The following is a 22,005-nucleotide window of genomic DNA, read 5'->3' on the forward strand; positions in this document are numbered from 1 at the left end:
GAACTTCACTATGTACACCGACTGGAAATTAACACTGACACATACAATAACAAAAATGACATTTTTAAGTTGTTACTTTTTGGGGTTTAAATGCAATTTATTCACTGGAAGCATTTAGCTTACTTAGCTATGGTTGGTCTGTGAATGATGGGCAAGCTACAACATTGTTATCAATCTGGACCCATTTTCAAAAGAGATTTAGCAGAAAATATCGACTACCCAGCAAAGCTGGGCGAGTAGCAGGTCACAGATAAGGTATGATAACTTGGCTGGTAACCAAATATCTGCTTAGTGAGAATTTTCTGTGCTTAGCGACCCTTACCAAATGTTGGGGTCCTTTTCAAAACCACGGCTTGGGCTTACCCTCCTGCTTGGGCTCCGTCAGTAGGTTTGAAAATGTTCCCTTTAAGTACAAGACCTCACAGTCAGACATAGCCACAGCCGCATTTGAAGCCTTAGCCATGGCTCTTATAAAAACCCATTGCCGTTTGTTTAAAACTTACATGGCAGTGACTGAAGACTACAGCATTGTAGTGAGTATACATTCCCCAAATCAATGGTGTATTTTACCCTTGTACTAAGTACAGTGTTGCTGTTTCTATTGCTGGAAATCTTATTGCAAGCAAAACTTTTGAGAAGACAAAGCATCTAGTTCCTGAAAAATTTCAAAGCTTCATTACAAAAAGATTAGCAAGAAAAATGCGGGTTATTTAAGGGCTGAAGCTTCAAAAAGCCCCAACCCTTTGTTAAATCTATTCGCAGAGTTATTGTTGCAAGCAGCTTGTGTTTTGTTAACAGTATATTTGATTTACTAACTTTATTTGAATTAAATTTTGCAACTTGTTTCCGAAAAACTACTAATGAAATTTATATCCACAGACAAATTTTGGTTCTTGGACAAAATTTGGAACAATTGATCGAGTCCCAGAACTAACCTACATGGTTTAGGCTCTAATACACTTAGCAGGCTATTTAATCACATTTTTGTCTGATTTTCCAAGAGCGAAGCAAAAATTTAGAAATCGGACTAAAGTAGGAAGAACATCATGCCTGTTTTCAATTACATGTGAGAATCTGTTCCTAAGACTGCGGCTTGGTTAACTGGAACTACTTTCTATTTAAATGTGCATGTTTTAGCAATGTTATTATGCCGTCTAACTAATTTTTGTTCATACCTGAGGTTTTAGTATAACTTGACGCAAAGCACAAAGTATTATTCAGTAATAGCAACAACAAAAATATAACAAGACTTCTTTAGTGGAATTATTCATTTTTTGCTATGAGCGCCGGTTCAAACGATAACTGGTGACCGTATGCTAAATGTTATAATTACTTTGAGTCAATTTAAAAGTTTGTAAGTCTACTTGGTAATCCTGCTTGGAATAAACCAAGATGTGTGTTAACACCCAAGATATTATGCGTGTCACATTCCCATGGCGATAGGTATATAATATCAAAGACAATGTAGCTGGAGATACAGATACAGAAATTCAAATATCTTTCTAAACCAAACTCCCTACACTGTATTTAAACACCAGCACATCATCTTCATTGTCTTGGCCAGCGGACATTAATCTCCATCTGCCAACGATTTAAAATATCCCTTGAACTTCTCCGGATCTAAAATTCTTCTTTTGACACCAACAAATCCACATCACAGGATTTTACTTCATGAAGAGCCCAGTGTGTCTTCGGGACCCTCGACAGTTAATATACCATTCAGTGAACTATTTCTCTTGTATAGCATAGCAAAATGCTACACAAACTATAGCAGTTGCTACTCACAAATCATCATTTGCTTCTCATTGGCATTTAGTATGCACAAAATGAGTTGTCTAAATTCTTTGCAAAACATAGTTGATGGCGTGATGTTTCACACCCTAGCAGAGTCTTTCTCAAAGGCCAAGTTCTTTACTATGCAAAATTGCTGGAAGAAATTGATGTCTGCCATCCCTCTACATAGTTTGTTATAATAATCCCATATGTTGAGATACACGAAGTGAGAAGACTGGTCTTTGATAATTACCAATAGTGTCCAGTGTCTTTAAACAGCATGCAGCATCAGAGCTTTCTCCAGAAGACGATCAGAGCATACTGATCGAAATGTCGAGTTGAAACCAATGGTTCTTTTCAGAACCACCCCAACTCATTGGAGATAGTCATTACATGTTGTTACCACAAACCTTTCCATATCGTATTTCCACCATGCAATGTTTCAAATCCTACTTATAATAATCCCAACAAGGGAACTCACTGCTGCTTGTGCAGGAAGCTAACTCTATGAAAGTGTGGCTGAAAGTCTGGCCATTAGTAAGGGAATCAGCTACATCCAGTCAGTTCATGTTAACTTATTTTCCTGCTTATCCTAAGAAGCAAGATGCATATGGACTGTCTGGCTTAAGTTATCAAATTAAAACCAAGCTACAATTACCTCTCATCAAAATCTAAATAATATAAAAAAATAAGACAAACATAGATTACTACATGCCAATGTTACAGCTCACAAAACAACAAAAAGGAAAAAATTTCAATGTAAAATTTGCCTGGCGAAGCAGCATCGGACAAGTAAGTACCAACCATGTGCGTCACGTTCACTGTTTTTACAGTTTAAAAAAAAATAATTTGAAAGTAAAACCAACCTTTTTAAAAAATATATTATCTTGATCTACACTGATTGAACCTGTGCCCACATACTCTTGTTCACATTGAAAACCATCAAAACAACATTACCGGACACCTTGTGTCCAATTTATCTTCGCCATTCTCTTTTCTATCTACAAAATGGCAGCACCTCTTTGACTTTTTTTGTATCCACTGTTTGTTTTTTTTCTTTAAGTTTTTTTTTCAACAATGTTTTTTTTTTTTTTTTTTTACTAGCGCAACAGGTACTTCAAGTGTTGCATAGACAGTGATGCATAAATAAAGTCAGACAACGTTAATGTACACCCAGCTTATTGCACCCAGTTACAAAAATATACAGTATGATATGGTTCAAGTTGTCGTACGTCGTTTAAGTTGTTCCAGATCGGGTGTTGAGATGTCTATACACAGAGAAGAAAAATCGTCATAATGAAATGGTTAAGGCGGTGAAGTAGCTTTTAAAATGATACAAGGGTAACTCATACGCCATTTAATCCTCTCTTTTTCTCATTTTTTTTTACCCAAATGCAGGGTTCAAAAGTGAGGATTACGGAACTCACTTCCAGTAAGTTAGTCTTACCAATCAGGATTACGTGATCTTTACACTTAACATTAACACTTTCAGGAATGCCTGATTTTGTGAGGTGGTGCTAACGAAGACTTTAAAGAATCACTGCTGGCTTTTGTCAACATTCAATCCTCGCGGAGCTGGAGTTTGTCGTATCAGACCTGGCAATGTTCAACGGACAGGGTTAGAATTGTTGTCCTTTTTGTGCTTGCGCTTAATCTTCTTGTTGATGTTGTTGTTGTTGTTGCTGCCGCCTCGACCGTTGTTGCCGCTACTGCTGCCAGAGCCGTTTCCTGTATTACTGATCCCACCGCTGCTACCGTGCAAAGCACCACTGCCACCGACACTACTGCTACGGAATTTACTGCTCTGTTGATGGTTGCTATTACGATACGTCCGTGATGTTACCATATGAGTGGCAGTTCTAACCGCTTGCTGGGGAGGACTTTGGGATGGCTTTGCCAACTCCTCCTTAACACTAGGCTTCTCTTTAGCAGCAGTGCTCTTGGACGGAACGTCTTCCTTAAGAGGTTTAGAATCAGACACAACTTGCAAAGTCTTCAATGTTCTCACTTCCAGGTCTTTTGGAGTGTTTGCAGAGCCTGATTTCTGAACCTTGGCATCTAAACTGCCATGTGTTTGAGTTAAGTCTTCTGTTGGTGATGAAGGAGTTGAGCTCGAGGGCTTCTGACGCTCTGGAGTGTTATCAACGCTGTCCTTTGATGAGCCAGATGCTTGTGATGACAAATCCGAATCCTGAAACACAAATCATGAAAAACTAGTAGGTTATATTACACCACAGAACACAGTTGGGTTCGTTATAAGAGAAGAAATTTTGATCGAAACACAAGGTGTTGGTTACACTCTCTGGCCATCCTTGGTTGACTTTTAGATATTCAATGTCTTGGTTTCTTCCTTCAAGAGGTCAGGCCTGGAATTCTACTTAGGGCATGGCCTCCGTCGCCCCTGGTCTTGGTGCCCTTTCAAAAGTGTTCCATAGACTTTTAAGTTTTACAATGGAAGCTCCCTTTGCAAAATGAAAATGGCTAGGACCATTTGATTTTTGTCTCTACCATGTTTGGTCCTCTCAAAGATGTGCACCTGAGAGATGCACCTTACCATTGGAAACTTGCTTTCTTTCTCCAAAAACTACATGTATATGGTACTCTTAGACACTTACCGTATCACTGGCACTTGACAAGGCATCAGGCGTTGACGGTAACGATGCCAGAGAATTCACCTCTGACTCAGTACCCTGAACATTGAGTGCAACGCCAGTGTTAGCGTTACTAGTATCCTCAGACGCTTCCCTGTTCCGTCCTTCTGCGATATTGTCCACGTTATTATCCAGAGTAGCGTTCACAGTATTGCCGATAAGCTGGGTGTTGTTGCTGCCCCCTAAGCGCATGATGTTCTGGGGCGGGGGTATACTCATCATACAGTTCCTGGTGTAGATCATCGGTGGGGGGACCTTGTGAGCCCAGTTGACGTGGATCCATTGCCGGTACTCAATCACCTCATCAGTGACTCGTACAATGCGACCAAGAATACTGCGTCAAGGGACAATGACATTTATACTGGTTAAGAATAGTTGGAATTAAATTTAGAACCGGTTTAATCAGGAATTCATAAATACCCAACAGTTTCACTATTCCTATTGGTGGAGAGCGTGTCATGTTAGGGTGTTTAAACGGTTGATAATGACCAGCTGGAGCTGTTTATAACCGGTTGTTTTAGGATACGTTTAGATGCATACTACTACTACTACTACGAATGCATATCCGAAAACTGCCTCAGTCATAAAAATGCAACACACGTACAGAGCAGAAGGACGTCGGAAAACGGATTAGTTTCATACTTTATTACGCATTTTAACCAAAAAGGCATTTATGAATGGGAATAAAAGATTAGTGACTCGTTCTTAAACTGCCGTTTAGAACCTTGCATGGTCGTCTACGACCATGCCAGTTTTAAATGGCAGTTTAATAACTCGTCGCTACCCTTTTATCCCTTATTTAAGCTTGAAAATACAAATCAGCAGAATGTATACACTCTGAACGGCCTGGATGTGATTTCTCTACAAAAATGGTAAGGTTGCTCACTTCGATTTGAGATTGGTAGGAATCCATGACTTTCACTACATGGCAATTAAACCCCCTTAACAGCCAGAGGACATCAACCTATCAGTCAATCTTTCATGAAATAAACGTTGCAGCTGAGAATTTCTTTCTCAGCATGAAGCTCTTACTGACCTGTCGATGTAGTTTTCTTGATCCAGTCTCGTCAGCAGACCCTGTTTCAGGACGCTATAAGCGTAGCCAAATGCCTTCCGTACTTCCATAAACCCGTAAGAACTCTTGCAGATATCAGTTCCTACATGAGAACAAATAATCTTTTAGAGCAATCTTTGCTTGAGTGAAATCCTACAGTCAAAACTACTCTTTGAAACATTTTCCAGTTAGTTGACCAATCATATACAAATTATTCAATTGTGTAAAATTGTTCACAGAACTATGTGTGTGCTGTGAAGAGGCATTATCTCAATACTATATTGCAGGCTTGCACAGTTAATGTAGCAATTACACTTTAAATGATCAAATAAACCTTTAAGCTGGCTGAATACTTCATGCGAAAGCAAATGTGAAGCAAATTATTGTGACGCAATAATTAGTGTACGTGCTGTTTTCCCAATTGTGACACAAAAATGTTGCTTACGCGCAAAGTATGAACCAGGCTTTACAATAAGACATCAGGGCTGCACACAAGTTTGTGCGACAAGGGTGTTTTTTCTTTCATTATTTTCTTGCAACTTTGATGACCAATTGAGCCTTCTGGTCTTTGACAGTTACCAAACGTGTCCAGTACCTTTAACAGTCTCATTCATGCCCTTTCCATGACCTAGCTTCAGTCTAATCTGCTAGGTACTTATGCCTAATGAACAGGTGGCTCAAGTAATTAGTATCAATTACTAAGAACATTCCCATGAAAAGAGACATAGGAGAAACAGGAAGGACTTGGACACTGATCCAGAATTAACGGCCGACTAACTGCATTATTTCTCATGGCCAACAGCTTTATACAAGGGCATAGATGCCTCTGCAGTTACACATTTGGAAAAACAAAATAAACACAGTTCTCAAAATACCCCACAGCGCCCACAGCAATTGACAAAGTGCCCTGTGATTTAGCCGTGGTGCCCTTTGCAAAGTTCCAATATAAATTTTAAATTTCCTCATTAAAGTGCCCCTTAGCAGAGGAAAACTGCTATGCCCCATCAAGAACGAACGTCAAGGCCTTAAAACTTAAATCTCCTTGTATATTTCTCAAACTTAAATTTTGTTTTCCTGGTAGAACAGAGGTTGGACTATGGGTGCACAACACCCTTTAACCAGTCTTGACATTTCCTTTGGCAACCGCGAAACCAGTCAGTCACGACTGACCATCTCCCGACCCTTTCCCTCCTCCCCTCTACTAACCCTCTAACTCTTGCTCCCTACTGACCTGGGTTTAGGGGATCCTCGATGCACAGCAGCGATGTACGATACCCTTGAGCCATCTTCTCTCTGGCGTCTTCCTTGGAGAAGTAACGCCCACCGTCCATGACGCTGATTCCAGTCTTGAAGTAGTTGAAGTTGACTCCATAGAGCTCAAAGAACTCAATGAGCTGGACACCAAGATTGGTAGGTTCTGGTCGAACGTGCATCTGAGAAATAAAAAACGTACACAACATTTTAAAAAGTTCATTCCAAGACAGGCTTTTCAGCAATCAGTGTTGGTAACTTTTGAAATTTTCACTTCCAATTGAACATTTTTGGGACCACTTTGGTTTCCTGCACAATGCTTTAACACAGAAAGCAATTGAACTTGTGCACTTTAACAGGTCCCAGAGTTTGAATATTCGCAATCGCCCAATCTGTTATCATCCGTTCCAAAAAACAAACAAAAGTTAAACAAACCCTAAAACAAAACAAACAAATCCTATTAAGCACTCTTTACTGAAAAACATTACATCTAAATTTTACAAGTTATGTTTCTCAAAACCAAGTAATTACAATCACCCTACTATTATTCTTTAAAAAAACCTCTGTTCAGCCCTCTACTTACACGGAGATCACACAAGCCATGGCCTCTGTTGCCCCCTGTTCTTGGCCTTGGTGCCCCTTCAAAAGTTCCCATAGACTTGCCAATGATTTTCCATAAAGTGCCAATTGCAAAATGAAAACGGCCTTGCCCCCGTGCCATTATTTTAAGTATTGGGTTTATTTTCATCACAAGAGGGCTCACCTGTAGGAAGCTGACTGCCATTAAGATGAGGCTGTATGAACTGATACCTCCCGTCCATACTTCATTCAGATCTCGCTGCAGTAGAAACTGTTTCAAGACGAAGACTAGATATGGGAGACGTGGAAACTGCTTGATGAAGTCCTCAATCAGTTTGGCGCAGGCGGTACCGGTTCGCATGTTGAAGCTGATGTCCACTTTGACCTTAGTCAGGTCATCGGTCAGCTTCACAATCGGAACCTTTGGGATATAGAAGCGAACAGACAGTTTACCTCAAATTTCTCCTGAATAAAAGTCTGGTGAGTTTTTGAGTGACTTTGTTTCTCAGCATGAGTGAGATAACAACTCTATAAGATTCAACAGATTTGAGTGATGCGTTACTATTTATTGTGGGATTCTGATATAGATAAATTAAGGCTTTTGGAAACACTTATTAATACATATTTATTTAGAGAATGTAATTACTAGAGAAAGTGTTCAAAGATTGGGACATTCTTAAAACGTAAAAACAGTGGGTTGATCTGAAAATTCTGAAAGGGTTTTCCCAAACATTTGGAAGTCATAATCCTTATCTAGATCAAACCTTTAAAACAGAATTTCTCAGAAGAAAAAGTGATAAGTACAACAAAATGTCTGTCTGCTTAAAAATAAAAAATAAATCCACTAAAATGTTTCCCCATTACACATTTTTTTTATGAACACCACAAAACAAATTCAGGTGCAAAATCCATGGGAAGATAAACAAAACATTGGGTTATAGTACCCCCCCCCCAACCCCGCACCTTCTCAAATTACAATAACACAAACCAGACTTTACTTAATACCCCTCTAGAAAAAAAAAGAAAATCAACAAAACAAGCCAAGAGGTTAGACTTGAGCTGCACAACACCCTTTAACCAGTCTTGACATTTCATTTGGCAACCGCGAAACCAGTCAGTCACGACTGACCCATTTTTCAAGGGTTAGCGCACTTAGATATCCAGAACTAGATCAGCCGTACACAAAGCTGTACTCACCGATGCTTTATCCAATACTTTGATGGAACCCATCTCAGCTATGTTGCTCTTCTCTAGCTCGTTGCCGATTCTGAAGTAGGGGCAATCCCCTAGGTCTCCAAACACCACAAGGTCAATGTCACTGTCAAACAAAAACCAAAAATGACATTAGTCTCATTGGCTCTACTTTAAGAAGAAAATGTCACCAATATATATGAAGAGCAGTTTGTTGCTGTACCACCTCTGTCAGTCCCAACCAATTCAGTACAACATCAACCTTTCTTCTAATCTTGTGGACGTGCATACTTTGTGGATCACGACAAATGTATGTTTCACTAGGGTTTCTCAGCATCATGATGGCTCCATGTTCACAGTGCATCGTAGAAGTGCTTTAAGGCATACAATGTGCAGTGCATTATGAAACTACCATGGGAGGGGCTATAACTTTGGTTTAAATTATAACACGTGCAACAAGAGATAATATGGCGAATGATATGTAATGAGAAACATGTATTATACATGTCAACTGTTGTTAAACGCCCAGGGTTAAAGGGTGCCGATCTTGGCCTTTGTGCTCCTTGAAGACTGGTCCCATATTACCCAAAGCCTTACTCAGGTGCAATTGGGTTTCTTTGTATCGTTAATAATAACATTGTGGCTAAGGTACTGTTAAAGTTACAAATTAGAAACTTGACTAGGTTGAATAAAGGCGCTACAGTCTCAACCTTAGTTTTCAAAAACATTAGAATGAGCCTGCGGCCAGCGTCTTGGGGCAGTTTCTTTTACAAATAGTTGCAAAAGCAACAACTTTTAAGAAGGTGGGGATGAAGTTAAGTTCCCCGCCATGTCTGCATACTCTTCTCAAATATGGTAAACACAGTGTATTGACCCCTGCACACACTCTACCACGCTCATCATTTTGGTGGGCGTTTGGTTGAAGTGTAAACGCCAAGTCGCCTAAAATGCGCTCTTCACTGAATAACGCACAGTGACTATGCCCACCAATATGGCGCATCCAAGATTATTTTGATGATGACTTCAGGTGAATTGGGTCAATAAATCATACAGTTACATCTAGGATTAAAGGTGTACACTTCCTTTTGAGATCCAGGTAAACCCACTATCATTATGTGAACAGGAAATGCCCACTAGCTTCTGTTTGGCCAAGACTACTAACATCCTGGTAGCAAAATAATCATACCATCTGGAAAACACTAGACAACTGTTAACCAACACAGACCACCATGGTTTGCACCACTAGGATGTCTGACAGCCTTTTGGACACCCTGCTTGAAATTTGGGAAATTTGTTGACACCAGGTTTTACACCTCCACAATTTTGGGCAAACACGGAAACTCAATTACCTGCCAAACTTGTACCAAAGTTTTTATTTTATTCTTTATATGATCTAACAATCTTTTGTTAACAGTAAATATCTTAAAAGAAAGTTTGTTGCTGTTTTTACAACAAAACAAAAAATACTTAGAAAACTTGAGAATGATAATGATTTTTGGTCAGAATCAACATGCAATTCTGACTTTGAATGCCATCCATGTACACATAATATGACGTTCATGTCACCTGTCTAAATCCGGTTACCAACCATGGAAAATCTGACCACAATAAAGCTACATGTACTTCCTTAAACACTCCTCATCAATTTTACAACTTAATGATTTGATTCACTCTAATGCATAATCCATGCGTTCTTAAAATGGACATTACGTCATTAAGAAAAGGGCTTTTAATATTGCAAACTTGGGATTGGTTGGACTGTCTAAGCTTAAACTTTCTGAGGCTTGCAAAAGTTGAGCTTTGCACACAGATTCATGTCTTAGAGAGCAATACATGTAATTATATACTGACTATTTTTATATCGGCTCTTTTTAAATTCCTATTTGTTATTAGTATGCAATTTGCTTACCTGCTTGTAAGATTGTATGAGTGTTTTCTCTTTGTATTTTGTATGCAGCTGATTTTTATATTTGAGTACAGCGCTTTGAGGCTTTGCATAAGGTGCTTTATAAAATGTTCCTTTATTACTATTTATTATTATTAATATTTTTATTTTCAAATATGCAGTTTTGGATTAACAAATTTGAGAAAAATGTCCTCACCTCGTTGGAAGGTACAGCATTGTCCGATAGCTGCCATAGATATCCACCTGTAAATAAACAACGTAATTAAAACATTTAAAACAGAAAGCTAATATTTCATTTATTTCCTTTGGAATATCTATCACTACTCACACCTCAATGTAAATGACAGGAATGATATTTGGCCCTTAGAATAGAGTAGGAACATTTTTATTGAAAACACTGGTTGGCCTACATGTACATGTAAATGGGCACTGTTGTTCAGTGGTAGACTACAGCAGCAGATTTCACGAAACATTGCGCAACTGCGTAAGTCCACTTGCGCAACGTTTGTGGCGCAACTTACGCCATAAACGTTGCGCAAGTGGACTTACGCAGTTGCGTAAAGTTTCGTGAAATCGGCTGCAGGACTGCAATCACTAGGTTGTGGGTTCGAATCCCCCAAGCTAACCGCTGATTTCACAATGACTTGAATGAATATTGTTATTGTTACTGAATCAAAATTTTTTGATTTGTGCAATTAATAATCAAAGTCGTTAAACCAATGTTTGTATGAGAGAGATTGGGTGTTGCCAGCTTGGCGTTTGTACCCCCTTGTGGGAGTTTGCCGAGTTCCCTCTATGGGAAGATCATTAAGACAGACAGACAGACAGACAGACAGACAGACAGACAGACAGACAGACAGACAGACATGCAGTAATAGCTTTTTAAGGCTATTTCAAGAAAAAAAAATTCCTTCAGATTCTTCTTAAGAAAAAAAAGAAAAGGGAAATCAGATCAAAGTACAAAGAATATCATGCCTGAAATGAAAAGCACTCCACTAGACAATCTTAACTTAAAGTTCTATGGGACTTTTGTATCAGAGATTTATATATAAGTAGCTCAAAGGTCAAGAGAAGGTCAGCTGAGGCCATGTTAATCATAAAACCCACATACGATATGTACACAGCCATGACAGGGCTCAAGAATGTATTTGATGCAAGTGGAGGTTGTACATGTACTTGGGTTTCAAAGGCAGGGCTCCAATTTTGGGGACAAAATCTACAAGACATGTATGGCTTGTAGCTCAAAATCTACAAAACATGTATGGCTTGTAGCTCAAAATCTACAAGACATGTATGGCTTGTAACTCAAAATCTACAAGACATGTATGGCTTGTAGCTCAAAATCTACAAGACATGTATGGCTTGTAGCTCAAAATCTACAAGACATGTATGGCTTGTAACTCAAAATCTACAAGACATGTATGGCTTGTAGCTCAAAATCTACAAGACATGTATGGCTTGTAGCTCAAAATCTACAAGACATGTATGGCTTGTAGCTCATAATCTACAAGACATGTATGGCTTGTAGCTCAAAATCTACAAGACATGTATGGCTTGTAGCTCAAAATCTACAAGACATGTATGGCTTGTAGCTCAAAATCTACAAGACATGTATGGCTTGTAGCTCAAAATCTACAAGACATGTATGGCTTGTAGCTCAAACATTTGCAAGAAAATTGTTTACAAGACCAGGGCCCAATTTCATAGAGCTGCTTAGCAGAAATGAGCAGGATACCCTTCAAAAATTGTACATGTGACATGGTATTTTGGCTGGTAACCCTGTTAAGCATTATTTTGTTGTGCTCAGCTACTTTTTGTGCTTAAGCAGCAGTATGAAATTGGGTCCAGAATGCAGTATCACTATAAAGCCGTTTTTAAGGGTACGACTTTCATATACTCAACAGAATTGAAAGATATCCGATCTGATCACAACTTTTGAACATAATTTTTTTTATAATAGGATGAGGTGAGGTATTATTATTCCATCACACAAAACTACTCGACTTGTCCAGTCAAGAGTTTACTGACCCAATGCTAAATACACGTCACTGACCTTGGGTCAGTGTTAATTCAATCACTGAAATGGAAAAAAATGAATACCTGAATGTGTTTCACAAGATCGGCACCAAACTTGCATTATCACAAAGCACAAAATCGGCACAAAACTTGCACTATCAAGAAGTACAAGATCCTGACAAGATCGTCACCAAAAGTTCTGCTTATAACAACTCAATGTCACTTTCACAAACTACGAGGCATGCAATTCCCACTCCTAGAGGGACAAGGCCACTTCTAATTGAGCAAAGGGCATTCTCATTAGCAAATGACACTATATTTGTGAGCAATCTTGAAGAGGGCACCAAGGCCAGAACTATTATAACACAGGGTCATGACCTCCATGTAACTCCAACCCTTCAACAACAATTTCAAAGCGAAATGGAGTCTATAGGATTTGAGGCATTGCATGGTGAGGTATCAATGTATGTTTGGTTGCGGAGTAGATAATCGGAGGTTCAGGAGACTTCTCAGTTCTGAAAAGAACTGTCCTGCTTTTTAACTATTACCAGGGCGGATGGTATAGAAAATAGACTGGACTACTACTTTAGCTTATAGGATCGTAATTAACTGTACTGCCGCGGAGTCAGTTCTGAATTGGTCTCTAAATGGAGTCTACCATCAATAGCTGGCCAATCCTTAATGTTCCGCCCACACACATTCTTTGTTGATGCTTTGCAAATCAAATATTCCCAGGCTAATGTATTAGACAAAAAATAAAAGGCCTTCCAGAAAGACTTACTAGTGTTTGAAACCTCCAGACTATTTTTTGCATTTATACAAATGTCCTTTTGGTTGGTAAGCAGTTTGCAACAGCTTCTATTTTCGCACAAAACTAAAAAATAAACTTGTACTAGTCCAAGGCATACAATTTTTTTTTTGAGAAGTTGATTAGGAATAAACTGCCAGTGATTAGCCTATGTTATAAATTTAACTTGGCAAAATTACCAATTTCAATCTGAAAGCTCACTGATAATACAGAGACTCATAACTCTATTTCTACCTCCATGCAGAGACTCATACTCATGAGGGGAAGCACTTGAACACCCTGCAAATTTCAGTACATGTACAGTACATGTAGGTTATGCTGATTGCCAGTAACAAAATAAGCCTGATGTAAACACGCAAAATATCCCTCACAAAACAACATTTTGGGGTTATTTTCACAAAATGTGACAACACAATTTGATGACAATTACAGAATTTTTTTTTAGGTGTGTTTATTACAAGGTAGCTATTTTAATTCAAATAACCTCTCCCTTTCAATGCTTTATGTTTTTAAAAAAATGAATAGCTGACAAATTTGTCTGGCAGAATGTCTGAACAGTCAAAATTCAAAACGTTCTTGTACGATGTATCGAAATCATTGTTTCCACTGCATGTAACAAAACATAATAAATGTGTACATATTGCCCAGCCAATGTTATTGTAAAGCTCAGAGTCTACATGTACCTGTTGTATACATTATTTGCATACTGGACCCATTTAACCAAACAAGGCTTGTGATGTGATGTCACACCATCTGGATTTCTCATCGCTGGGGATTTCCCAATTCCTGTGTGCTTTTCGTGAAATCCAGTTTTTTCAAGTGCCATTATGTTAAAAAGGGTTGGGTGCTTATTATGAAATACAAAACATGAAGTGTCAAAATACATATTGTGCAGTTCACCTCACTCAGTCTCTTAACTTATTTATCATTTTTCCTTAGCTTGACAAAATATTGTATGGTTGGTTTTAAATAAAGTGTGTATCCATTTTAGCAATTGAACCCTTACATGTCACACTTTCTTATAATTATAAGCAAATATTCAATGCACTTTCAAATATCAGGGACCAATATCGTGGTGCTTTTACCACATAATTCTGTGCTTATATGAAGCTGCGCCCATTATTAAATCTTACATTAGTGGAAAAAGGAGAGGAAAAAAACTCTTTCACCAGTTCCTGGTTCTTCTTTAACCAGTTTATGAAATATTTCACATCAACATGTCCACTGCTGTTGAACTCATACTGCCTACAAACAACCTTCTGGGCATTATGTCACATCACAAGCATGGACAGTGCAATAAATGTTGATGGTATCCCACGCTTTATCTGTTGACTTTTATTTAAAATGAAAAAAAAAGATTCACTGCATGGGAAAGCACCAAAATTTATTACACTACTGTCTTTGCAAGCAAACCATTCGGGTGTCCTATTTCTTAACACATGTTAACACATAAAATACACTTAGAGTCCCAATTTGTTCTACATACAAGTGCCAAAGTGAAGGATTCAGAAGCACTTGGACTGGGAGGCCCTCTAGCCTAATCACTGCTCATCTTAGGGGCAGGCATTCCAATCTTTACTAATTAAAGACGCTGGACACCTTGGGTAATTGTCAAAGACCAGTGTTCTCACTTGGTGTATCTCAACATATGCACGAAATAACAAACCTGTGAACATTTGAACTCAATTAGTCATCGAAGTTGCGAGATAATAATGGAAGAAAAAACACCCTTGTCACACAAAGTCAAGCACTTTCAGATGCTTGATTTCGGGATCTCAAAAATGTAAATCTTCTTTCTCTAAAACTACGTTACTTCAGAGGGAGCCGTTTCTCACAATGTTTTATACTATCACGGCTTGACCAATGATCGTTACCAAGTAAGGTTTTATGCCAACAACTATTTTGAGTAATAACCAAAAGTGTCCACTGCCTTTAAACCAAACTCTAACCAAACTGCTGTTCCAATGCCAGGTGTAACCTTTTCTTTTTGTGTTATCCACCTGGAATTTAAAAATCTTCTTGAAAACTAAAGACCTTAACAAAATTAACTCTCCTTGAAACCTGTCCCATAAAACAATCACAACACTTAATCCTTTAAACACTTACCAATTCCAATGACTGCTTATTCATTGACTCTAAGAGTCATTTTTGTGTGAATTAAAACAAAAGCAAAGAAAGATTTACCCGAGCTTCAGGCCAGATGTTCTTGACGATGCCCTCTATTCTTTGGACGACTTCTCTACGCATCCAATGCTCCTCAGCGCGTGGATACATAAAGTAGTAGAAATCTTCAATCTCACGACTGAGTCTGCAGGTATAAGAAAACACACACAAAAAACCAACAATTTAGGATAAACTTTTTTGTCTTGATGTTTAAATTTACTTCACTACGAATCATTATATACTAACACACAGAACCTTGTCATTTCTTTGATTGGTGGAATAATTTTCACTGCCTCAACACTAAAGGACTCCAATATGGATTATTATACGACGCTTCAAATGCTTCGCAGCATTGTTTCAAACATAATCGTTCCAAGCCAGTTTATCTAAACGAGGCATATATGTCACAGAGGACAAGATCATTACATACTTGTTATTTAGAAGGTTTTTAAAAGAATTTTCAGAGTCTAGGGTGGCAAGTTCCTGACTCTATTTTGGAATTCTGTGAACAAAATTTAAAATGATAATGATCTACATTATGAATAATATGTGTGAGTTACATAAAACACATTTTAAATGCATTTCATTTGTGTACTGCTGAAGAATATGATGACAAGATAAAACCTGGACTATTCCATTTTATGAGGGGATGGAAAGTGAAAAAGGAAAGCCAGATTTTCATGGAATGGGATACAAAGATAATTTGTAAACAATCTTGCAAGTGAAGCATTATATGTTTAAAATGAAGCGCTACTTTCAGGCAGTAATTAGTGGTCGCCAGGTCATGTTAGTAAACTCATTGTTTCAACTAGATCTTCCATTAGCTTATTAAATTTGACCACAAACAGTTGTACAAAATTTAAGGGTCTTGAAATTCAGTCCAAAAGTGAAAGTCTAAAAGGTGTTCTACAGCAAATGTTCTACAGCAAAACAGTCCATTACCGACACATATTTGTCAGTAACCAACCCTAATTGCTGAAATTTATCTGAAGTCGAGCATATTCCATCTTAAATGCAGTGCACAATTTGGCTTTGTACGCGCAAGCTTTAGTCTTGTGTAAGAAAGCAACTACTTAATAGAAATACTGTCACACCTGAACCTAGATTCCACTTAAAAGTTTTAGAACCGTTCTTCTGTTTAAGTTCAAAATTTTAGTTTATAGCTTACATCTACAGGTTTATCAGTATTTAATTTTCAAAGTAAAGACCTTCGAGATGAAAACTTTTGAATTTATTAAAGTTCTATTAAAAATGTTTATAAATTCCCACATCATATAGGCCTATCTCTTTGTAATAATCTTTCCGGGCCTGGTTGTGAAAACTTCATTTTTTAACTTCATTTTTAGTGACGTAACTAAGAATAAAGATAAAGACAGAATCTCTAACTTAAAGAAAGGCTTAACAAAATATAATGATTAATAAGCCTAAAAAATAAAACAATACGACGGAACAAAATTGGTAGCGCCGTCTACTGAAAAATATTAACAACTGCAGTGTCTTTGTGCATAATCTAGCACTGAAGACACCGCAGCAAATGGCCCGCGGTGCTCATCAATTGCGCGCCCGGATTGGTGTAGGCAAGTCCATTTTTTCCTGCTTTGACAGCTACAACAAGGCAATAAATATAATTATACATTCCTATTAATTAAAGTGATTTTGTGAAAACTCTAAGAACGTCGACAGTTTTAGAATGGCATAATCCAACTTGAAAATATTCTAAATCCATTAGACAAAAACAAAAGCACGATTAGGCCTACTTTTTTTTGTCCGGACAAAACTTAAATTTAGAATTGAAAAGGGACCACCATCCCATACAGAATTTGTTTAAATTAAAGATCCTAGTTTCAAATAAATAGAATAAATCTCCAAAAGAAAGAGCCTCGTCAGGCCAGCAAACCGTACCCAAGTTCCACATTGTGATTGGTTAAGTCCGGATAAGGCAAGCCATGATGGCTGCCTGCATTTCGCCTTGACCACCACGGCGTTCCACCGTCACGAAGCTTTCCTGAACTGTTCCAGTCGTAAGTACTGGCAAGGTTGTCTTTTCTCCTCTTATTGAAAATATTATTGCTGCTAGTTCTCTCGCCATTTTGATAACCATTTATGGCTGATCGTTTTGTGGCCAAATCGGTCCCAGAATCGCCGTGTAACGGGATAAAATCCTGCGAGTCCCGAGGGGGGAGTGTTCGGTTTCTGGATTCATATTCGTTCAGTCCATTGCGGTCGCCTGCTTTACTATCGCCCATTTGAAGGTCCCGAAAATTCTGCGTAGCGCTGTTGAAAATTCTCGTCCAAAGTTCTGTTGCTGGTCCAAGTTGCTCGGGCTGATACCAAGTGCTTCTTGGATCCATCCAAATATCCTCTCGGAGGCTAACCAAAAGGTAACTACAAAGCAAATTCGGCGACGGTTTCGCAGACCTTTTCCTAATTTTCCATTCAGCAGACAGGCAGATGTTCTTCACCTTTCGAATTCTCAAGATGGCGACCGCAGATGAATAACTGCAATGAATATTCATTAGATTAGAGTTGCACACAGTCGATTGACTGATTCCTGTGACGAATGCGCATGCTGCGTACAAAATACATTAAAATGACAGTTGGAAGTAGACTTGGTTCAAGTCCTTGCAAATCACAGATCTGGGGGAGTGACTTGCATTTTGAATATCAGCAGAGTGACAGGCTAGCTAGCTAGCAGGAGAGGAGGGGCGGGGCTAAGGGGTTAGGACATAAATGATACACCCCACATTGTGGCACTGGATCAATAACAAACTTAGTGATTCCAGCATAAACACACAGTCCAACCCCCCCCCCCCCCCCCCCAATTAAAAATCTTAATTTTGAGCCTCCGAATAACATTACCCTAAAATAATATTTTATGGTAATGTTATATTTTAGGGTAATGTTATTCGGAGGCTCAAAATTAAGATAATAAAAAGATGGGGCATGCCAGATGAAAGCTTGATGTTCCGCCCACTTTTTCTGCTCATAATTATTTGATGGACTTGACAAAAACAAAACAAACAAAACTTCAATTGATATCATGTCACAAATGTCATGTGCAAAGTACATTTTATTTACAAAATGGTACAACAATAAATAAATAAACAGAAGATTTGCACATTTGATCCCAAAATTTCAAAGTACAATTATTGCCACTTTGTACTTACAAAACACTGGGTTTATCATTGGGTTTATAAACTGGTTATACACTGTGGTTAGTGCATATATTCTTGTCAGTCCTTTTAATTCTGAATTCTGGGTTTAACATTTTTTCTTTGTTCAACCCCAAATTAACTAAAATTTACCCAGTAAGTTTCCCTTGTGGTTTGTAATATTTAATATCATTTTAATTGTACTATTCATTCATTCGTTTTAAAGTGTTCATGTATGTAAACATATCGCATGTATAATGTCCTTGTTAGCCTCAAAACCAGCTGGTAAATTCCACATTTTATTTATTTTAAAGGTAGTTGGAAATAAAAACATCCCCTGGCCGACAGTAATTCAGAAATATTAGTAAGCTCTCTTGTGATTGAACAAGGAGGGTAAGCACTTAAAGCTGATACCAATAAGCCGGCCACCTCAATGTGTACTTAGTTGGTATAACATTGATCTAGAATTGCAAGGGTCGTGGGTTTGAATCCCACCCGAGTAATATGCCTGTGATTTGTTTTCACAGAACTCGGGAAAGTTCCGAGTACACATCGATGCAATGTTGACCCCATACAGTCATGGCCTTGGTGCCCCTTCAGAAGTTTCCCATTGACTTTAAGATTGTCCAATTGAAGTGCCCTTTGCAAAAAGCAAATGGCCTTGCCCTCTCGAAGATGAAATTCCAGGCCTGTGGCTTACAGTGGAATTAAAACACGCGTACATGTATGCCATGTCTGCATTGATGTGGCTATGGCTAATTCGCTGAATAGGCCTACTCCTCAACAATGTAGCTGTAGCCAACAAGCGTAGCCAACAAGCGTAGCCAACAAGCGTAGCCAAAGACTCTTGGATTTAAACTCAATTCCAAATGAAGCCCACTGCCTGGGAGGGTTCAAGTCACTGATGGTGGTTGATTTGCAAACAATGAAGTCTTGTGCAGGAAGAATGACCTGATATTACTCGCCTTGCTCTTGCCAACCACTTCAGCTATTGCCTGAAATATAAAATGGAAAATAGTATTAGCTGTTAGAAACCGCTTACCAAAGGTATAAATGCAAACATGTAGTTATTGGCCTGGCGTTTCGACCCTAACAGAGACTTTGCGAGAAAGACTCTGCTAGGGTCAAAGCGTCAAGCAAGAGGGTAAGAAGTACAGCAGATTTGGATAGTATTAAGCTTTTTGAGAAACTTTTTCACTAAAGATATCACCCTTTATGCACAAATCTTTGAATCTGAGAAGTGTACTGGCAGTAACATTTCAACGATTGTCTATTCCAGTTACATAATCACTCCGATTTTTGACAACATCTCAAAAACGCTACCACCTTAAGAAATTGAATGTTCACAGGTTGGTACTATTGTCTAGCTTCCCTGGGTCGACCCCGGTCTGCCCCGGTGCGTTCCAATAGCTTTGGCAGGGCTCACCCGGGTCAGCCCCCAGTGCCCTGCTTGTGGAGTGCTTGCGGAGTGGGTCACTTGGGGGTGACCTGAGGTGCATGCCGTCACCACGAGAGGGCGAGTGTGATCGTTCGTTTAGCTCTTGTCAGGGGCTCACCCGAGTGAGCACCTCGGGTAGACCCAGGGAAGCTAAACGAACGCACCCAATATAGGTTTGGAACAGTGGGTTCCAACTCCCCAAACGTGTACAATCCCTTTAACCTACCCAAAGGTAGTTGATTGGTTCTCTCATGGTTGTGATGCTACACAGTAGAGATAAATTAAAAAAGCCAATGATTTTTGAGATGGGGGTAGTAATAAATACGTTGTTCAATATTTACCTCTTCACTGGCATTACTGATTCCTCTGATACTACCAAACTTCTGTAGGAGGTGTTTGGCTTTGACTGGACCCACATTCGGGATGAGTTGCACTAACGTCAGGACCACTGCATCAATAGGTTGTTTACGTCTCTTTACAAGAAAAGGGTTGGCGTGGGGTTTGTGCTCCTCATTCACCTGAGATTCAATGTAAAATGAAAGGTTGTTTGTTTATATTTGTTTAGATGATTTTCCCGTCAAGGGAACTCCGCTAACTCCCCCAAGCTGGCAGCGAAAAAGTCAATCTCTGTGGTACAAACATTGAAAACAACAGCAAGTATCTCTCATAAAAACATTGGTTGAAAAACTATGATTATGAACTGCACAAATCACGAAATTGTGATTCAGTAATTAGACGAACATACTTAATCTAGTCATTGTTAAATCAGTGGTTAGCTTGGGGATTCGAGCCCACAACCTTTTGATTGCAAGTTCTGCAGTCTTACCACTGGACCACGGTGACCATAAGGGTCTCATAAGACTCTCTTCTATCTGGAAATACTCTTTTTCTTTCTCCACGGAACGTGTAAGAGTGCTTTCAAACACAACTATATCTTCTCCTGTGCTCTCATCCAGTGTTCTCAACACATTGCTACAAGAATCACCACCTATCATAAATTTATAGTGGGTGCGTTCGATAAGCTTCCCTGTGTCAACCCCACGGTGCTCACTCGGGTGATTCCCTGACAAGAGCTAATCGAGCGATCACACTCGCCCTCTTGTAGTGACGTCATGCACCTCAGGCCAGCCCCAAGTGACCCGTTCCAGAGGGCACTAGTGGATGACCCGGGTGAACCCCTTGAAAGCTGCAAAGCTATTTGAATGCACCAGGGGCAGACCGGGGTCGACCCGGGGAAGCTAATCGAACACACCCAGTGATGATTTGGAGAAGGGAAGAATCAACATCTATGGGTATTTGGGGAAGCAAGATGGGAATTTACCATTTGGATAAGAAGGTTCGCAGCCTCTGCTTGAGATGAGACAAAGAGTAGCCTGAGCCCCAACTCTAAGATAACAAACTTCTGTAGTTCACCGTAGTACTGGTTGCTGACTGGGGTGAGCTCAGCTATCACGATCCCCCTTAGACTGTTAGCCTAAAGATATAGGTAGGTAAAAACAAGACAAAGTTTTTTTTTAAAGGCATAGAAAGTTACTTTTATAAAAACAAATGTGGATAATGCATCTTAATTAATGTTCACGGGGGAAAGGTTTTATTAATGTTTTGTTTGGACCACAATGAAAATGATTCAAAATTACAAATTTGCGTCTTTCGGAACTGCAGGAAATTCTGTTGCCCAAGTACGGACAATATGCACCTCCAGGGTGTAATAAATTAAGATTTGCATCAATCCTGAGCCTTATTTTTTCCCTGGCTGATTGAAGATAAAGTGTTGTTTTTCTTTTCCTCCAAGCTTGTGTGTAAACATCTAAAGGATTTTGGGAAACCTTTAATGGATATTTTGACAGCTCCATGAAGTAATCACCAATTCAACAATCTATTTGACTGAAACATCACCCTTTAAAATTTCATTTTGGTTTGTACACAATTTATGAAATTGTAATTGTTGAATTTAAGTTCTAGTGGTTTATTCATCAGGGTGTTGGTTCGAATCCCTGTCAAGATCGACAGTTCACTATAATTA

General features: G+C 38.9%; 2 protein-coding genes across 4 annotated transcripts in view; both read right to left on the minus strand.

The window, feature by feature from the left end:
• Positions 1-2,835: 2,835 nt before the first annotated feature.
• LOC117289472 (terminal nucleotidyltransferase 4A-like) lies at positions 2,836-17,864 on the minus strand. Its single transcript, XM_033770610.1, has 9 exons — positions 17,295-17,864; positions 15,414-15,537; positions 10,602-10,648; positions 8,506-8,626; positions 7,493-7,729; positions 6,710-6,911; positions 5,461-5,581; positions 4,389-4,758; positions 2,836-3,964 (listed from the first exon to the last, which is right to left on the minus strand). The coding sequence occupies exons 1-9, from the start codon at positions 17,741-17,743 to the stop codon at positions 3,380-3,382; spliced, it is 2,256 nt and encodes a 751-aa protein (XP_033626501.1). The 5' UTR covers positions 17,744-17,864; the 3' UTR covers positions 2,836-3,379.
• A 564-nt stretch (positions 17,865-18,428) lies between these two features.
• Positions 18,429-22,005, minus strand: part of LOC117289673 (Fanconi anemia core complex-associated protein 24-like) — a 6,066-nt gene continuing 2,489 nt past the window's right edge. For all 3 annotated transcript variants that reach the window (XM_033770902.1, XM_033770901.1, XM_033770900.1), the window contains exons 4-6: positions 21,304-21,456; positions 20,324-20,500; positions 18,429-19,539 (exon numbers count right to left, since the gene is read on the minus strand). In XM_033770902.1, the coding sequence (XP_033626793.1) occupies positions 19,438-19,539; positions 20,324-20,500; positions 21,304-21,456 (432 nt within the window). In that variant the 3' untranslated portion in view covers positions 18,429-19,437. The remainder of the gene's footprint in view (positions 19,540-20,323; positions 20,501-21,303; positions 21,457-22,005) is intronic.

This window comes from Asterias rubens, chromosome 4, assembly GCF_902459465.1.
Source record: "Asterias rubens chromosome 4, eAstRub1.3, whole genome shotgun sequence".
Classification (NCBI taxonomy): domain Eukaryota; kingdom Metazoa; phylum Echinodermata; class Asteroidea; order Forcipulatida; family Asteriidae; genus Asterias; species Asterias rubens.

Excerpts from the sequence above, each read along its gene's own strand:
- LOC117289472 (XM_033770610.1), bottom strand. The coding sequence starts at position 17,743 with ATGGATCCAAGAAGCACTTGGTATCAGCCCGAGCAACTTGGACCAGCA. Across the intron at positions 15,538-17,294 it reads AATCACAATGTGGAACTTGG|ACTCAGTCGTGAGATTGAAG; the intron begins GTACGGTTTGCT and ends TTATACCTGCAG. Across the intron at positions 7,730-8,505 it reads AAGTATTGGATAAAGCATCG|GTTCCGATTGTGAAGCTGAC; the intron begins GTGAGTACAGCT and ends TATATCCCAAAG.